General features: G+C 36.5%; 2 protein-coding genes across 2 annotated transcripts in view; both read right to left on the bottom strand.

The window, feature by feature from the left end:
- LOC142345612 (bifunctional peptidase and arginyl-hydroxylase JMJD5-like) overlaps positions 1-19,230 on the bottom strand; it is a 33,788-nt gene extending 14,558 nt beyond the window's left edge. Inside the window, exons 1-5 of the mRNA XM_075397750.1 lie at positions 19,060-19,230; positions 16,564-16,990; positions 13,407-13,604; positions 12,766-12,895; positions 2,608-2,804 (exon numbers count right to left, since the gene is read on the bottom strand). Coding sequence (XP_075253865.1) covers positions 2,608-2,804; positions 12,766-12,895; positions 13,407-13,604; positions 16,564-16,959 — 921 coding nt within the window. The 5' untranslated portion in view covers positions 16,960-16,990; positions 19,060-19,230. The remainder of the gene's footprint in view (positions 1-2,607; positions 2,805-12,765; positions 12,896-13,406; positions 13,605-16,563; positions 16,991-19,059) is intronic.
- On the bottom strand, positions 9,423-11,942 carry LOC142345611 (uncharacterized). The gene has a single exon (XM_075397749.1). The coding sequence runs from the start codon at positions 11,541-11,543 to the stop codon at positions 10,038-10,040; it is 1,506 nt and encodes a 501-aa protein (XP_075253864.1). The 5' UTR covers positions 11,544-11,942; the 3' UTR covers positions 9,423-10,037.
- Positions 19,231-19,992: the final 762 nt, after the last annotated feature.

Raw genomic sequence — 19,992 nt, 5'->3', positions numbered from 1 at the left:
AAAGGATCGCTAAAACACGTGAAGATAGGAGCGTTGTTAACCATTGCGTTCAAGTGCGACTTACATTTAATATATTAGATATAGAAGAATAAATAAGAAGGGAAATAAAGAAGGGAGCAAGAACGAAACACAGTAGTGGATGAAAAACAAGATTCACCATTTATGAGACAAAAAACAGAGTCCATTCTTTGCACCGACTCGGTCTCGAACCGTTGCCCCTCGCTTCACAAACACAAGTCTAATCCCTTGCACTACCGACGCCTGTTACTGTTGTCTATCCGTTGTGGCTACATACGAATATTGGTCGATGGCTTTTTGTCTCGCTTGTTTTTGCTAAGCCGTATGCTTAATCAGCAAAAAAACGTTTACAGATCAGGCACTTAAGCATGGTCGTGTAGGCTGCATGTTTAAAGATCGCTAAAACACGTGAAGATAGGAGCGTTGTTAACCATTGCGTTCAAGTGCGACTTACATTTAATATATTAGAAGATTACGAACTTTTCAGTTCTGACACATACTCCTGGCATTTGTCACTTTTCCCTCCATTAGTTGATTCGATTTATATTTTTAGTTGCATGTTATTTTGTTCTTTTGTCAATTCATTGAATTCTAATTCTTGACATCTTGCGTTATGTTTTTTTTTGTAGATCAACTTTTTCTTTTCAACCCTCCCGGACTTCTACATGCTAGTTTCATTCATCCATTCTAACTCCAACGGATTACAACACATTGCTCGGCAAAAGCTATCAGTAAACTTCAGCCTCTAAGTGGGAGAAATAAAACCAAAGTTTCAAGCTCATAAAACCATTTGCTTCAACATATATTAATAATGCAATCGTAAAGCGATATCTCACGACTACAAACAGTCCGTTCTGGGCAATCTTCTTAATACAGTGCGATTTAAAAAAAATCTTCTACAGCCACTTCTGCTAGTGTTTGTTTACCATAATATACTTTGTGTGAATAGAGCACAGTATCAAAAACATTTCACTTTGAATTAAGAGTCAATCAAATTGACATCAATATTGGTGACAACGTGCGTTAAAAATTATAAAGAAAGCCCGGAAAAACTGATGAAGCAGAATCCAAACCATCAACAACAAAAAATGAGACTTAACTGGTTTATGTTTCTATCATTCAAAAACATTAAGCACAAAAAATCCCTGGCAGTTGCAACTTACTCAGTAATTTTCTGGAAACTAATTTCTCTTTTTTAAGAAATTTTAGTTTCAAAGCAGTTTTCCCACATCTTGCTAAAATAATAAGTTTATTGCTAATGGTAAACATAGCCGGTAGATTGCTAGAAAATAGCCGCCGTTGACGCACTAGACGCACATAGGGATTGAAACAGAAGAAAGCAGAGAGAAATTGACAAAATTTTTTCCTGAAAAATTGTTCTAATTCAGTGTGCAGTTTCAGTTAGATTCTAAACTTATACTTACTTCAGCTTTTAAACTGAAGGGTATTAAAATTTAATATAATATCAGCTAGCAACCGCTCTAATGAACTTTGATAACCTAATTCAAAAAGACTTAATGACCAGTGTTTATTGGTTTATACCGTTTCTTTTGATTTTGCTCTTTTGAAAATGACCGTATTAATTAAACTACGTAAATCAAGGCTTGAAAGAATTTAAAATCCATTCAGTTGAAACAGTGAATGAAGTAAGTCAGAAGTCAAATGTGAAAGTCGGGACACTTATGTAAAACGAAAAATGTGATCAAAAGGTAAAGCGAATTTAAAAAAAAACTAAGCAGGACAAGTCCTGACGTTCAATTCAAAGAAATTTCCATGACTAAACAGAAAACTAGACGTAGAACAGACTATGGATGGATTGGGAAAACCATTTAGAAAAGAAATCCAATCCAAAAAATCGAAAAAACACCAGTAAAAATATCAAAGTGAAATTGCCGCAGGTGAACAAAAAACCAATACGGGGACAGCGAATTTTTGTTCAAACTCCCTCTTCTCACTATACTTTAAAATTAGAGCAAAAAATTTCACACCGCAAAACCACTCGCTTTTTCACTCCACTTCCTGTTTCGGCGTGACCAAAATCACTACTCCAATTTGACTTCAAAAATCATGAAAATGTGTGAACAGATCTTTAAAAAAAAGACAGCGCCCCAATACAATTCAAATTCTTTGAATTGCAAAAAAAGGAGAGCGCCTAAATAATAGTCGTTTGAGAGGCTGACGGCGGCTATTAAACATTTCTAAAATTCAAATGTAGTCATATGATGCATTGTAGGGTTACAAACGCAATTGTGGGAATATTCTGAACACGAACAGAACCAGCAAGCCTTCGTGTTCCATGGGTGAAAGCGTAGCAACTAGAAGTTGAAAAATGGAGCTATAATTATCACAAAAACTGGAAAGTTTGAAAAAGTTGCATATTAATCAACTCTTTCGTACACTGACGTACATATTTTCGTCAAAATAAAATGGCCGAAAGCAGCAGAATTAGCAGATCTAACTGGTAACTAGTATAAGCAAGCATGAGTTTATAACTAAGTTATTGGTTCATTTTATAGCGAAGTATTACATTTCTTTATACATTGAAAAAAAGGAAAAATTCATTAATAAATCAGGAGATACAACACTCACCTGACAGAGTAAGTTTCTTCTTGGATCTTGATGAAGAGGCGAAACTGTGCCAGCCGGTCCAAACCAGGAATTGACAACAACCTCTCCCTTCTGGCGCTCTCCCTCCAACTCAGGTGTCATAAAGCAGTAATCAGGGATAACAATATCCTCTTTCAACAGCGGCACTTGTCCCAGAAAATCGTGCTGGGCTAAGTAGCCTGGTCACAAAGGCAGGTCATTTTATTGATTATTAATCAAATTTTCAAATTTGCGCCACAATGACACCATCGTTTGCTTTTTCACTTATGATGCTGAGTGTGTTGAATCCGCATAGTTTTAACAATTATACTATTGGCGACTCACCAATTGTTAGCACGTGATTTTTCATCAAAAAATGTTTTTTACTACTTTCAATAATCTTAGAAATTTGATTTGTTTAATTAAGCATTGATTAAAATTAATTTAATTTTGAAACAAAGATTTATCCAATTAAATGTCGATAACCCCAATCACGGAACAATTGTTGATCTCTAATTTCAATAGAAAACTGCAATGCGCTAGTTTTCTATTTATTTCAGAATAAAAATAAAAATAAAAATTGGTCAAAACAAAAATTCTGAATTTTTTGAGCTGTCCAAACATACCACCTAATTTTGAATTGAGATGTTGGATTTCGAAAAAAAAAATCAAGAGGTTAGGAAAAATTTGTAAACAATGATTTATTTTCTTGCATACGGAACTTAATAACTATTTTCTAAACAAAAATTATCAGAGTTTTAAACACTTTTCAATAACAAACGACAGCTTAAAAACGGACCAAGACTTCTAGGTTTCGAAAGAGCAATATTAGATTTCAGAAGTCAAAAAAGGAGCAAATTGTCGAAGATAATTGTAAAATATAATTGCTAAATTACCATTTCATGCATTTCGAAAGGTTTAAATTGCCTTTAAAACAGGTTTCGGAAAAAAACAGAAAAAATCCCCACGCAAAATTGGATAGTAAAAAACGCCAACGGAAAGAAACCCCCAAGGAAAAAACCCACGGAAATAAACCCCCCACTTGACTGTCAAAGAGATGTAAAATCAACCAAATTAAATTAAATATATTCTGACACAATTACACAGATAAAAAGCTAAAGATTGAAACAGATTCTCAGAATGACATGTTTGAAGCAATTTAACTACCTGCTTCACCTCTTTTAGTTGTGCCACGGTAATTTCTTGAAGCGCTTGTTGCCTGTGTATCGCTTCCAAAAATTTCCAAACATCGGGCTTGTTTATTTGAAGCATCGATTCAAAACCTCTATGAAAACCTTCTACCTGCTTCCCTGAACAATACACTTCGAACTCAGCAGCGCTCTATAATCACTGCTAAACAACTTGATGTCCTCAGACTTTACCAGTTGATTCAGTTTCTTTTGACGAAAAGTCAAATAACTAAAGTGCGCAAAAATATTCTTGAACAAAAGAAGACAAAAGTGCACTAAAACAGCCGGAAGACTCTCAATGCGAACTGAAGCTTTGGGCAAAAACCTAAAACCAAAACTAGAGAACACTGGACAATTGATTTAAATCTATCTTTTATCGAATAATTGGAACCGAGAACCAATGGCTTCAAAACGTCTCACACTAACTTTCTCAACTTTAAACCTGGTGTCCTCAACTGAACCTAAACTAATGAGCGTGAAACTAATTTTTCTAGGTAATTTAAGTCAGGATGACTTTTCAGCTCTTCGGTCAAAGGCCTCCGCAAACTCGTTGAGCGTTGAGCTTCGTAATAATCAATTTCATCAAAAAGATTATAGAAAACCTACAACATCCATTAGTTATTAAAAAGACACTCGACCACAATAGTTGCACAAACTTAGTTCAAGAGCAGTTTAAAAAATTTCACTTATTTTTGTTGGGCATATGATGTACAACCCTCAATTGCATTGTGAATATCTATATGTACGAAGACCTGTCTTTGCATGCAACCAATTAATTTCAAAACCCTGTTCACAATAAAATCAAAAACGGATGTCTGAATTCTTATCATGTCTTCTTCGGGAAATGAGTTATGATCATGTCCAATTAAGGCAAATCAGGAAAACTTCATTGCTTTACTTCAAAAACTAAAACTTGAATATATTGCTTGCTTGGCGACCCCAGGAACAAACACTCATCTAACCCATGGAACACAGATCAGAGCTGTTTGACGATATAAGAATTCAAAGACGATTTAAAAACAAACAATTGGAAAAACTCGAACTGGAGCAAATTAAAATCAGAAAGTTAAGCTAAGTGAAACTGATGGTAACAAAATATATCAAGATGCAAAATGGTGAAAAAGGACAAGTTCATTTGTAAAACTTAGGTTAAAAACAAATCTTTTCAGGTACAGATAGGAAAATATTTCGAGACAATGAGAAACAACTATATTGTCAGCCAAATAACAATTATCACAATCTGAACAGTTTCACGAAAACGTTCCAAAGGCTCTTAAGGCTGCTCAAATGTGAAAAATTCAGCCATTAAATTTTAACAAAAACAATTAGATGATGTTCGTTCAAAACTAAATTACACTTTGTTACGATAGTTGTTCCAAAGAATAGATGTCATCGCAGTAATACAATGGGACAAACTTCTCACAATTAAACCTGTTGGTTTCAAAAACAATTTATTGCTCAATTTCAATACAACAGATGTCATGATTTGCGTGCTACTAATTACTTTGATCAAATTTTATTAACACACAAAAAGATATATTTGCAAAAATGGTGCAAAAGAACCAAGTATAGTTTGATTCAGGAGTTTGAGAGCTTGTTCATCTGGATAAACTTCATTGTTTTCATGAATCTACAACATTTCGTCACAAAACGTACACAAAAACAAGCAAATTTGCTTGATTTTGTCAGGGTTTTTCACGGCCCACCTTTTAATATTAAACGAGCGCGGAAAAATCACACTAAGGCGAATTGTTCGATTTGAGCTATCACCCAACTGCTAACAAAAAGCAAACTGAGAAAGCATCATTGAGTTTTCATTAGATACAAAATCTTCTGTTTACTAATTGCAGATTAAAAAGGCCAATCGCTGGTTTGAACGTACTCATAATATGGTAATTAACAAAAGTTAGTTTCTAAACTATGTCTGAGATCATTATTTATGAAATCGAGAGCTCTAGCTGTAGCTAATTGAATGCAAAAAGACCGTGGAAAGTAGTGATATAAATCGTTGATAAACATGATGATTTATTGTCTCATTAGACCACGATTTGGTCGAATCAGCCAGAAAACTAAATACACGTTTTGCGGCGTAACGCAAAAAGCATTTATCCAAGACCAACAAGATTCTTGGAAAAACACAACCGATGGTGCATAATGAATAAAAAATGGTTCACGAATGCAATTGCCTGGTAACAATTGATTACAACAATCATTATCATTGATAATAATCATTAAAAAATCAAACCAACTATATTCTTCATTTTACTGATTTAAAAAACAAGGATCACCGACTAAGACCCAAAGGATCCTTTGGATCAAAGTCAGGATCAAACCTAGGGTCAGGAAGCTTCGATCCTTTTGAATCAGAAGTTGCCCGCAGTTTCCTAGGCTTCAAAATAATCTTCTGACGCTACCAAGCTCTATAAGCCTCCGCCAGACCATCCGGTATCAACCCCTCAAACAGCGGAAGCTTCTTGAGGGCAATCTTCCGGGGATCCCTGGTTTCGTCGCCGAAGCTTTCGAGAGGAAACACCCGAATCATGCCGTGATGAAACTTCTCCTCTGGAGGAGGACTCTCGGCAGTGTTGCGTACAGACATTTTTTTCTCCTCAAGCATGAAAAATCAGCACTTGTAAAAAATACGAGACAAGTCGAAACCGACGAACTTTGGAATCAATGATTTTACATTTTCTCAATTACGTATAGCAAATTCAAAACTTGAGACAAATTTATTAAACATGAAAAAAGAATGAACATTGTACAGTACACGCAATTCTTCAGTCAAAACGTGTGTATATTGGTGCAACACATCACTCTACGAAATGAAAAACACAGCGGGAGTTCGATCCCCCCACGCTCCACAGCTGTCTGGAGTAAACAGACATAGCAGATTGATGCTCAACCCTTGTAGTTTTAGCTTAATTCACTTATTTTTCTCTCTCTCTCTCTCTCTTACTCCTACATATTCTTTCTTTCTCTCCCCTCCCGGACAAAACTGTTTCACTTACCTTCCTGTCCAACAATGACCACTAACAACTGCAAACACGGCTAGCCAGAGTTACACAACGATAAGATATTGTAATCAGGAAAAGCCAGTAAAAACCCCCCACGGTGTTTAAAATGACTGTATCCCAGTAATAGTGTACAGTCTTAGGCCAATGACCCAAATTCAAACGCAAACTCACAAACTTTTGAAACTGCTATTGTAATTAATTTGATTGTTAATGGTTAGTCTAAGCAATCGTTTTAAGCTTAGAATTTAAAAAAGATTCAACGATTTTTTTCTGAGTTTCTGACACACTCCACCCTTCCAGTAAATAAACATAACCGAATACCTTTGGGCGAATCGCTCTCAAACGACCGGCGAGCGGTTGGCTTTGGTAGCAGCCAGCCGGGGGTTGAAGGATGCTAGCATTAGGGAGGGGTGCCAGGAGTGTGTGTGTGTGTGTGTGGTGGTGGGGGGGGGGGGCAAGCGTTGGGGGTGGGGGATAATGGGGGGACTGATAGCAGGGGCTGGGGTGGGCGGGTGACTGAGGGAGGTCAAACTTCTAAGATCAAAAACCGCCCTTCACACCATGAAATTGTCTCCTCAAAAAAGTTTTGGTGAATCGCATTCTTAAATTATAGTAAGTCTTAGGGCTCTGAGAGAATTTAATGCCCTCCGAGCGCTACCTGTTTATCCCGTTCTTGAAAGACGAGGACGAAAAGTCACATGACTCAGACGAAAAATCGCATTAAAAAATACATCACCAATATAATTGCGACATACTTCGTTTATGAGCAATTAAAAACGAGTAAAAGGTTCCCACCGTCAACTAAACGAAGCGAATGCCACATGTAAAGTTAATATAATTACCTTAGCACAAAAAAATTAATTCAATTTAAACAAAATTGCACTGAATAACTTCAAGAATGATTCAATAAAACTTTTCCATGATTCTGCCGAAGCCTCCACTTATTGAAAAGTTAACTGCTAACATAATAAATGCCCGCTGATTAATACACAGCAACACTGACCTCTTTAATTTTTGATTATTACAACGGCCAGGAGCCAATTTTGGCCTATTTTGGCCTAATTGTTTACCAAATGAGGAAGAGATAGAAAACTTTCAAAAAAAATCTTACATACTGATCAAAAATAAGTGGTCTATGAATTAAAAAATTGCTTCCAACGCAAATCATTAAGTAAAGTAATTAATGCCATATTAGATGGCAGATAAGATCTGCCATTATTAAGACTACGAAACACGACAAACAAAAAATTCAAATAGCAACAACAAAGATATACATCCAACGTCTTTTTGGAAAAAAAATTATATGATAAGAGTTATCTAAGCTAACTTTTCGCTAATAGGATAGAATGACTGTGGCCAGAGCAAACTGATTATCTGAACACAAAATGTCAAAACACCAACCGACTAACGTCGAAAACATTGCTCTTGAATGACAGGCGGCGAATTTAATTCAGGGGCTGTAGCCAAGATAAATTTTTCCTTATGGGTGCGAAAACCTAAGCCAACGGTAGGATTCGAACCCCGACCTCCTGAGTCCGATTCCCTCACCTCGACGGATGTACTAACCACGCGCCTATCAGGTCCTTGTCATCGAGTCTTTAACAATCAGTTTTGTTTGAAAAACAAACTTTCGGAGTGAGAGCAATTGATCACTCAATCAAGAAGTGCGTGAAAAAGTCACTTGAGAAATCATAGGTTATTCTAGATGAAAAACGCAAGACAGTCAAGCAAAAAATGCATAAAATAGACACACACGTTTAAAATAATTGCTTCTCATTCGAGAAACATAGCCGCCAGATTGCCGAAATAGCTGCGAAAGATTACACCTGCGTGGCTTATAATAGAGATAGAAACAGAGACAGATCTAAATTCAAAACTATCGACGCCGCTCAAAAAGCTAGGTAAAACACATTCAGCGATGAATTAACAAAACTTGTTAAAATTCATCCCGCAGAAGCCTCTTATTAGGGACCTTTACTGCACGTATGAGTTCCTTTGACCTTACACAAATTCAAATTAAACTTAAGTTTTAAAGTGCAAAATTCATTTTATTGAGTGAGGTAAGTCCCTTGTGATCGCAATCTAATCACGCAAATGTCCTAGAAACATTTGCTAGAGAGAGTCACAAATGACGTCATGCGCGCAAACGGGGAAAGTGAGAGAAGTAATTCAGAAAAATTGACTTTTTCAGCTTTAAACCCACTTCTAAAATGTTGCCACTGCTTTAGGTGTGCTGCTCTATAATTTCGAAAAACTAACTGCTCACTTTTCCCCACTTTTGTCAAGATCCTTTCAATGATATATCTGATATCGCGTCCTCACTGTACTCGGCGACTCCATAGTTTTAACCTATAAAAGTTCATGTAACATTTTAAGGCCCACGCCTGTAAAAAAAATGGCAATGGATTTTTTCCTGAAAGCGCTGCATATTGAAAAAAAATATTAGAGAACCGTAGGCGTAATCTTATCAGCGAAACTACTTAAAACGAGTCTCGACACCAATTGCAAAACACTAGAAACTGATATAACCATTGAAAATATTCTACAAGCTCGCCTTCATTTTTTTCGGATACCTCGGAAAATGTTTGAGACCAATTTTGATCAGATAACAATATTTGATCAAAGAGTAAATTACCTTTAAATTCATCTACAAAAAAATCAACTAAATCTAATCCAACAAATAGCGCCATTTCGTATCAATTAAAAATGAAAATGCTGTCTTCAACACACAAGCATTGCATTCCATGAGTAGCGGTAAGAATTAAACTACTAGCACGAAAACAAAAACAAGGCACGTCACTAGAAGCTTCAAATAGTTTGAGTAATTAGCTATTATATATTGCACGAATAGGTCAGTTAAGTCAGCGCATGATTCCAGTCACTTCCAGGAACTGTTTCACTCCCCCTTAAACCCGCATTCTTCATAGAGCGGCTACTATGCAACCCTATTTTAGAACTCTTTTCTGTGTGTACTTTTTCTTGCATATTATTGGCATTCCCCAAGCACACGTGTTCCAATCAGAAAAGATCCAAATACTATAACACACTTGTAATGGAATTATATTCTTTCTCATTTTCTATCGAATTCTCATCTCAAACAAACTATTATCAATGCAAAAACGTTACAGTTGTCTACGAGAAAACAATTTCTGCACGGGTAACGAAATAGGTCCACTATTTCGTTGTAACCTCTATGGCGCTGACAAACAATTTATGAACTCAAATTGCACTATTTGTGATGAATTGATGATGGTTTTGGTGCGTGATGACTAGAACCCGACGGGCCACCGGTCGAATTATGATTTGAGTTAACCACAAACTCCGTCACTTTATTTTCCACATTTGTCAGCCTCTGCTCCAGAATTGCAACCGTCTGGGTTAACGTATCCAGTTGGGCGATGATTTGGGTCAGAGCCAGGTTCATTTTCTTGCTTTCGTTCATACCGCTGTTAGCATTAGAGTGGGTTTTTACTGCGTGTGGGAGAGGGGGCGATAGTCCTCGACTGTGGTCGTCAGCGTTTATGATCATATTGTTATGCGTATCACCGGTAGGGTTCAACACTGATCGTGCAGACGACATTGGAATTGATTCTCCCCCAAAAACGACCGATTTCGCTTTCGAATCGTACATGGACGTTTGCGGAGGATGATTACTGTTGATTACCTGCCTATTATGAGCGCTTACAGCCGTCGTTGTAATACCAGCAGATCCGGAAGCTCCCAGACGGTTCTCAACCTCGGCAGATCCAGGGTTAAAAACTCCTCGGCTGTGAGACCCAATAGCTTGACTGTTTTCCTGATTGTTCTCTTGATTGAAGTAGTCCGTCAAGTTTGTCTTCCAATAGAGCAGTTGGTTATCCGCCCCGCCAGATGCGAAATACTCGCCACAATGACTAAATGCAACTGCAACCGCTTTCTTCGGCTGATGACCGTGGAGTGTATAAATTAAGCGACCTTCCAGTAAGTCGAAAAGCTTCAGGGTCGAGTCGGATGACGCGGAAATGAGCAGATTTCCTGAAGGGTGCAAACAAACTGAGTTGACTTCGTCCGTGTGCGTTTGATAATGTTGAAGCAGTTTGTTGATTCGGATATCCCAGATCTTTATTGTGGAATCCGAATTACCCGCAGCAATGCAGGTTCCGCTGGGGTGAAACATAAGACTGTTCACATGGCAATTGGCTTCGTTGAACGAATGCACACATTCCTTCGTTGATCGGTCCCAGATTTTTATAGTTTTATCATCGCTGCCAGACACCAAAATTCTAGAGTCTGGCGCAAATCTGGCCACTCGAACCCAGTTAGAATGCCCGCTCAATGAAAACTGGAACTTCTGTCTGTGAACAGTGAAAATTTTGACAGTTTTATCATCTGAAGCGGTACATAGCAATTCACTATCGTGTGAGAAGTCAACAGATCGAACAGTGGAGGTATGTGCTTTGAAGCTCGAACTCTCTCCTTTGATTGTAGGTACCCATAACCTCACAGTTTTGTCCCGCGATGCGCTAGCTACCAGTTGCCCATTGGGTGAGAACCGAACGTCCATAACCGCATCCTCGTGACCTTGATAGCGAAAGGATCGGTTCTGACTTTGATTCTGTTTTAGATTCCAGACAATTAAACTACTGTCATATGACCCAGAGGCTGCTTGTTTACCCGTTGGATTGAAACTTATAGAAGTGATTGTGTCTTTATGCGCACGGAAAAATTTTTCCAACGATGGATCTGAATTGTCCATTTCTAATCTGAAAAACCTCTACACGCTTATATTCCAAAAATTTATTTTGCTTTCTATAAAGCGGCCCTACTATCATACAAAGCCCAGTAAACCCTAACAAATTGCTCTCAAACAGCATCCTCGCATTTTTCATTTGACTTTTGGTAGCAAACTGTCACAACTTGCGTTAAGCCGCTTAAAAATGTGAATGCGAGAGCAATTCAGTTCAAGTAAAAATCGAGAAGTCATGCGTGATTAAAGTCGCTCGAAAACTTAAAACGGTCAAAAACTGCATTAAAAGACACACAAGACCATAATTGCTTTGTCCGAGAGCAATTGAAATCGGCTGTCTATGCTTTCTGATTTCAGAAATTAGCATCATTTATTTTGAGATTTCAAAAGGAATACCACTGGAAGATATTGAACACCTCGGAACTTACGTTAAAGTTCATCAAAGCCTTCAAAAGCCGTCAGTTCTGCTGAAAGAACACCAGAACGTCCATCCTGCATCAAATTCAGCAGACGAACTCCTTGATTTCTCATTTACTCATTAATTTTAATAAACGACAAATGTCGGAAGAATTGCTCTTGAACGACAGGCGAGGCAATTTAATTCAGGGGCTGTAGCCTAGGTCAATTTTTCTTCATGGGTGCAAAAAACCACTGACCTCCCGAACCGTTACCCCAAGCACTTCCAACTGCGCCATCAGAACCTTATTCTTGATGTGCTGCAACCAATTTATATTAGCAACAAGCTTTACTTCGGACTGAGAGCAATAGAGATTACTCAAAAATGAAGAACGAAAGCGTGAAAAAGTCACTTGAGAAGTCAAAGAAGGTTCTAGAAGAAAAGCGCAAAATTGTCAAGCGAAAAATTTGCATAAAAAAGACACACACGTTTACAATAATTGCTATGAACTTCATTCAAGAGCAATTAAAAAGAGCATTTATGACCATTTTGCGTCCTAGTTAATTAAGTATTGCCTTGAAATCGGGTGTGTGTAAAAAGATGTGATGGTATCGACATAAATCAACCTCTTCTCAAATGAGTATTGCAAACAGAAGTTCACCTTGACATGCTTTAAATTTTAATAAATGAAAAAATGCACCAATGTTGGTCTCAATTCGGTCCATAGTTTACCTGTGCATACGAAAAATCTTCACTTATATGAAATGTTTTAGAAAAGTCACCCCCCCACTCAATGGACATTTTCCTTTTTATCAGTTACCCCATATGACCTGCCTTTAGTGCTTTGTTTTGGATCAAAATATGTTTGAACAAATTTGTAGATTGGCATAATTTCTTGCGTCCACGTTTCGTCGCTGTATTTTGAGCCAATTTCAACAGGAACATGACGATGAGCACACTGCTTCTAAAAACAATAAACAATGATAATCGCTGTTTCGCAGTTTATTTACAGTTGATTAGTTAATGTAACCAGTTAGCCAAAAATCTTACAGTCAGTTCAAATTTTGACTTCTTTTTTGTTATGCACAATGAGGAACGATAAAAAATTTCAAAAATCAGCAATTTTTGAAAAAAAACGACCAAAATGGGTCGATTGTTTGTATCACTTCTAGCAAGAAGTGAACGTTTAAAATTTATCTTTTTATTGATGTTCTAGACACAGAAAACTCAAAATAATACTTTTCATGTCAGTCTCGAATGACTTCAAGTCGAAAATTGTCAGAACAAAACAAAACTGCATAAAAACATCCATTTTTCGAAAAATGCGCGGAAATCAAAGATAAGAACTGAGGTGTATATTTTGATGACAGAGGGGGCTGGGGATACAATGGAAAAAAAAACAAAAGAACATTATCTTGTTCCATTCATGTCTTCGGTTTTAGAGACAAAATTGATACTACTTAGAGAACACTTGCCAGAATGTAATTGACACTCCACTTCTCTGCAGCTGGCCAATGATTCACCCCTCCTTCGATCTTGAACGGCAGCTCCTTCCCAATTTCCTTCAAAAAGCATTCGCAGTCTGGATCTGAATAAATGGAAATTGTCTCTTTGTCGAAAGGGATGCTTGAATCCTGTTGTTGAAAGTCTGTGTCGGTTTTCACATCGCAAATCTACACAAATTCAAGAGATAGACGTAAATTTTATTCCCCAGAAAACAAATTTGTCTGCTTTACTAAAACATCACTAAGTACTAATTCGCAGTTTTGGCGATGCCAGAGAAAATTTCGGCCGTCAGAAAATCGTAGAAATTTAGATAACGCAAAAGTCGATCTGTCAAGGTAGAACAAAATTCATCAGTCAAGTTCGTTAAGCAGAAACTTTGCATACATAAAAATGATTACGAAATTCGTTTGAGAGCAAAAAAGGATCAGGAAGAATCAATAATCGTTTTTCAGATCATTAAAAGCATATAACCCAAATTTTCGAACTTCCGACTCCATAAAAAATTGAATATTCAATCAAAGCAAAACATTCCACTCATGGGCTTAGTTCAATCAAACACTACATTCAAGCTTCATTGTATCATTGTACTGTCAAATTTCCGTTTATTACAAAAGTGAAGACAGAAGTGTGTTTCGCTAATACGGGGACCTCATTGATACTACCCCCCCCCCCCCCCGCGCGTTGAGGTTCTAGTCAGAACTTTATACTCCTGACCTCTTCTGTTGAGTTCTCGTATTTTTTGTATCTCGACAGAAAAGTGAGCGAGTATTGCGTAGGCGAGAAAGGCAACAATTTGTATGTTTGAAATCTGATGGTAGAATTTGTTTACTAACCGTAATGAGATATTTTGTAAGACGGCACCAACAACGTCCTACAACTTGAGATAACAAAATGAGACTTACAACGGCACCCACACGATTTGTGATGGCATACCTTGTGAGATTTCCAATGCCCACGCACGGACAATCGTCCTTTTCCTTATTCCATGAGGACAACGCACATTTGAAACAAACAGCTTAGACCAAAGTACCTGCTAGAATCCTTAGAAAGATAATAAATTCGTTTGAAGAATTTCACGCTAAAAGGAGGAAGACTCGAAATTTCTACAACGAATCAAACCCCTGACATTAAACCATAGCGTGAGTGAATCGATTCTCGGTTACCTAGCCAGATCTAGAAGAAACAAGATGATGTAAGTTCTAACGGTCCAGGACACCAGCCACCATATAGGAAACGGTGAAAAATGAGTATCTCAAGTTGGCGCTGACTCATACTTATATGTCAATGTAGGATTCCTTGACTAAGTCATGTAAGTGCTCTAAGATAAGACGAGAAATTTAAAAGGTTTTTACGGAGAGAGTCATATGCGACCGCTCAAGATGAAGACAGCCTATAATTGATACATCCGGATGTTTTGCCAAAAATGCATTGAACAAAGGGCGCGGATGAACAAAACATCTGATTATGTAAATTTGAAATTCTTACAGCCCACTTCAATGTTTTTGTAGAGCTTTTTTAGTAATGCAGGTTATGTCGCTTCAAATGATGATTAAATCGATTTTCAATAAAATAATTGCTCAATTACATCAATTGATTGTTTGAAATCAATCAACTATTTATTGATGGTCTCTTCTTTGCATATTCAAATAATTGCAACAATCCGTTTCCAATCTTTGTCAAACACACTCATAGCAGAGCTTATAGGCGATAAAACATGCTTAGTGGTCATACAACATACAATCCCCCATTACGTTAAATATATCACAGTGGGGCTATAATGGGAATACCCAAAAAAATCCAGTGCGTGTAGCATTACTGAGCATTATTTGCTATTTGGGCAAAACACGGCATTGGGATGCAGCATGGATCCCTAAATGGTCTTATAATGTTTGAGAAACGGTCTTAATAATGTTCCTCGGGGCACTGTTTTAGGACCCCTTTTGTTCAATCTGTATATCAATGATATGCATGAACAAGTTGACAACAAAACAGAGCTAATTCAATATGCAGATGACACAGTTAATTTCACATCTGGCGATTCAATTGAAAAAAAAGCAAAAACCAGCTCTCATCATGTGTTATGAAATTAACCAGTTAATTAAAAGAACATCAGCTGAGTTTTAATGCTTCAAAACCTGAGTTTATAGAGGAAGAAAAAATCAGAAGGAACTTCTAAAAATTGATGGCGCTCTCTTTGAGGAAATACAGGAAATCAAATACTTAGGTGTTCATATAGACAATAGATTGACATTTCAGAGCGAAGTCCAAATTTTGTCAACGAAATGGCTTTTGGAATAAAAACCATATACACAATTCGCAACTCTTTATCAAGATCATCTTTAAAACTAATCTTGAATGCTCTTGTTTTGAGTCACCTTCATTACTCTGCCGTAGTCATTCAATCGATTGGAAAAAATCTTTTAGTGTCAATAGAAAAACAAATCAACGGGGCCTTGAAAGCTTCTTTTTATTGGTCGAAATTAGAGTCAACCAAAGAACTGCGATTAGAACATAACATTTTACCAATAAAACTTTTCATTGAAAACAAAAGATTATTATACTTTCGGAAAATTAAATCGGGCCAGCTACCTGCTTCCTCCCCAAAAACGGGTCAATCGCTTACTACTTGGTCAATAGTACAATCACGCCGAACAAAAACTCTTTTCTGGAACTGTAAGTTCAAAGGCCGAAAAATACAAAACTGCTTTACTCGTACAGCAATCAAGGAATGGAATGGTTTACCAGAGTCAATAAAAAACAAAGAACAGAAAAAAGACTTTAAAAGTAAATTGATTGTTTATCAAATTGAAAAATACAAATCAAGACCAGACTTTTTTCATTTATCAACCAATCAGTCTTGGCATAATTTCAAATTCATTAGCACTTGATTTGCAGGTATCACGCCTTGTGTTTAATCTGTTAAAAAATTTTGAACAACAATAAATATGGTTGGTTCAAAATAGTACGTTCACTGTTATAAACATAAATGATTTTTGCATGTAAAATTTACATTAAAGTACACTCGGATTGCGTAATTTGAATGTGTTTTCTTATACTGATCAGAATTTAAAGTATTTCTTTTTTAAAATTATCTGACAGTTTAGGAGTGCAAATGATGCTCAGTACCTGCAGTAATGAACTCTTCGGAATTTCGTCGTGGAGCTGTTGTGCCAACCGTGTCAGTATACAGTTTATATCGATTCCCATAATTAAACCATAATCAATCAATTTGATACACTCAGAAAGGTTCCCTTCAGCATTAAACAAAGAAACTGCAGCCAGAGCAGAGAAATAGGAATATATTTCCCTCCAAAAGAACTCAATTTGATTCCAATGACCTGAATGCAACCGTTCCCAAATAAAATCCAGGCATATGCAACACAGACGGTATGACTCTTCAAACGACTCAGAGGTAAACAAATTTTCGGTCGCAGTTCTATGACGAGCTAGAAATTTACTTCTTTCAAAAGGTTTTGCGTCATATCGAACTAGCTCCGAAAAGAAATTAGATAAACGTTTCATCTTTTGATAAATCTTGCCAGTCTCATATTATCTAAAAAATGTTAGAGGCAATGAATAATAATTGCCTCTAACATTATAATTGCACAAGTACTACCGCAAAACAATTCACCTTGTACTAAGAAATCTTCAAAAATAACAACCAACATTTTCAGTTGGTTCACTGATTTTGAGTCTTGCGCACTGTTCCCTCATTGCTCTGAATGGGAGATAAAGTACAATTCCTAATTAACGTTCTCAATTTGTACCCATCTCAAGCATGCCTAGGAATTTATATTTCCCATAGTCATCCCCATGAAGTTATAGTCCCTCTCTGCCCATTATGTGATAATTGCAGCAATACGTTTTTTTGACTAAGCTGGGGGCTATAATGCAAAACACAAAATTACATTTTGCTAATAATTTTTCAGACGTTTCGATTTACATAAATTGCTTCTGCAGTTTGATAAAATTCAAAAACGCTCGAAAAACCTGTTCAGACTTTTACGCTCTTGGCAGGGTCACATCTACAACTTTTCTTTTCTGATGAGAATACTCTTTAATCTACTTCTTTAATGAAGCCCAAACTTCGTAAAAAAACTTATTCACTCCTTAAATATCATCCGACAGGTATGTCCGATACTCTTACCAGGCTTTGTTTTCTCCGTCTATTCGCCCAGGTAGTCACTTTTGTACTTCAGCGTCCTGAATCTATACAAAAGCTCGCTATTTTGTACGCCAAACACCTCAGCCACTGATTATTTACAACTGTCCAGATATCAATTACCCACCAATAACACTTCAAAGTTTTGAAACTTGCGAAACTGACTAGCTGGTGAGCAACTAGCGCCCGAAACTCTTAAAGGAACAAAGATTTGGTTGTAGTTCTTCAACATAGTGGAGTGCCACATTATCCCAATTCTCCTCTTATCAGCTGGCGAAAACGCACAATGAGATAAGGAATTTATGCCATAAATCTATTACTAATATATATTAGGGCAAACAAATTCAATTCAAAAATAACCGACTTCTGTCGGAATAATTGCTCCAAAACGATTGAAGCCTCCGCTTAATTTTTACCCTGATTGATCGATGGTGGACTTCTGACAATCTGCCAATGAAGGATAACATTTTGCAAACGAAGGATAGTAAAAACCCAAACTAATTACACCTGTCAAACACAAAAAGTTCGCCGACGAAACTTAGTATAGAATAATACAGATGAAGAGAGAGCAGTTTGCATAACTTGAGAATAAAGTCAAAGAACAAAAAATTAACAAAGTCAGAGGAATTGACTTTGAAATGAAGGCTGGTATTATGGCGTACTTCATCAGGGGAGTAATTTTTAAAGATTCCACTCAGGGATTTGGAAAAATTAATTGGAATTTCAATAATTGGCAATTAATTGATTGCAATTATTGATTGCTGACTCAAATTTGATTGCAATAATTGATTGGAACGACCAAATTAATTGCCCAATAATTGGAGAAATTTGAAACAGCATACTCCCACGTCTGAAACCTGGAACTATTTCCAGGCTACGGATTTTTGTCGCAAAGTAACTCGAGATTTTGGGGCGAAATGTTTTTCGTAATGAAAAAAATGAATGTCTGCAAGAGTATAACCATATGCGCACAATTTTGGGTACAGTCAAGACTAAAATTTAACAAAATATTGAGAAAACAACTATTGATAGAACTTGAACTTTAATTGATCAATAATTGCAATTATTTCAATAATTGTTACGTTTTGCCAATTAAATTAATTGATTGTAACATTTTTTCTATAGCCAATTAATTGCAATTAATCTTTCCAAATCCCTGATGCCACTATACACTTCTTTAAACAACTACAAGGATTTTGGCGAAATTCTATTATAATTCAACTGCAAGTAGTATATATCAATAGTAGTAGTACAATCCAGTACTACTACTATTGAATTATCGTAGCAGGAAGTCGGTTGTATTACCACTACTACTACTTGCAGAAAATATCTTTCTATTTGGAGACGATATGAAAACCTGCTCCCAATCGCTTCTTCACCTCCAAAACGACGTGCTGGCCCTACTGAAATTGTTTGAAATCAACAAGCTCTCGTTCAATACTGAAAAGACAATTATTCACCTTTCATGCCTCAAGGAAATACAGCTGTGCTCATCCTGTAATCTTTATGGACAACATTGGAACTTATTTTTCGACTTAACCCGTGAATGATCTCGGCATTTTCACCACAAGTAATCTATCTTGGACATACCATGTTAAGCGACGACTCTGTTCTGCTTACATGAGATACAGAGATACAATTGTCAATTAAAACTTAAATAAATGAACTAAAACGAACGTTTCCGAACATTGCGTTCATCGTCAGGTTTAAAAATTAATGAAATCATTTACAAAGTATATAAACTTGTCTTTGACTATAATTCTAAGAAATGAGTTAAAATGACATCGAATTTTTGAAATTATTTACAGTTAAAATCACATTTACAACATTTTATTTACACTTATTACTCTAAAATAAATTCATTTTTTTCCCGATTTTATGAAAATCCCGGGTATAATGCTTTCTATTCCTGAAAAGGGATTTTTACTTTCATTCCTATCTGTTTTGATTTTTTAATTTTGGTGTTGACAAAATTTCGAATTAACATGAACCAGAATATTTTTTGAATTTCAAAAGTCAAATTTTTTTATTTGAACAAGTACTTCAATGTCAATTCCCGCCCCCGATACTCATCGCGTGTATTTGATTGCGGTTTCAGCTTTTTGATGTAGATCGCTTCTATCGTCATTAGTTTTTCAAACCCGCGACATGCATCAAGAAACTCCCATTTTACGTTATGCGTTGTACCACAACATTCAACAAGTTGGCCAACAGGGGAATCCTTCTTCTGATGCTCTGAAATTCTATTGTAACATGTCGGCTGGTTTAGCCAACATAGATGGAACTGCATACATTACATGTAACTTGATATACCACATGGGATTTCAGATTCGTCATTAGTTATTCAACCCCGCGACATGCATCAAGAATATCCCATTTTACGTTATGCAATG

This window comes from Convolutriloba macropyga, chromosome 9 (assembly GCF_964194025.1).
Source record: "Convolutriloba macropyga chromosome 9, txConMacr16.3, whole genome shotgun sequence".
NCBI classification, from domain to species: domain Eukaryota; kingdom Metazoa; phylum Xenacoelomorpha; order Acoela; family Convolutidae; genus Convolutriloba; species Convolutriloba macropyga.
This window is presented reverse-complemented; position numbering and strand designations above follow the sequence as displayed.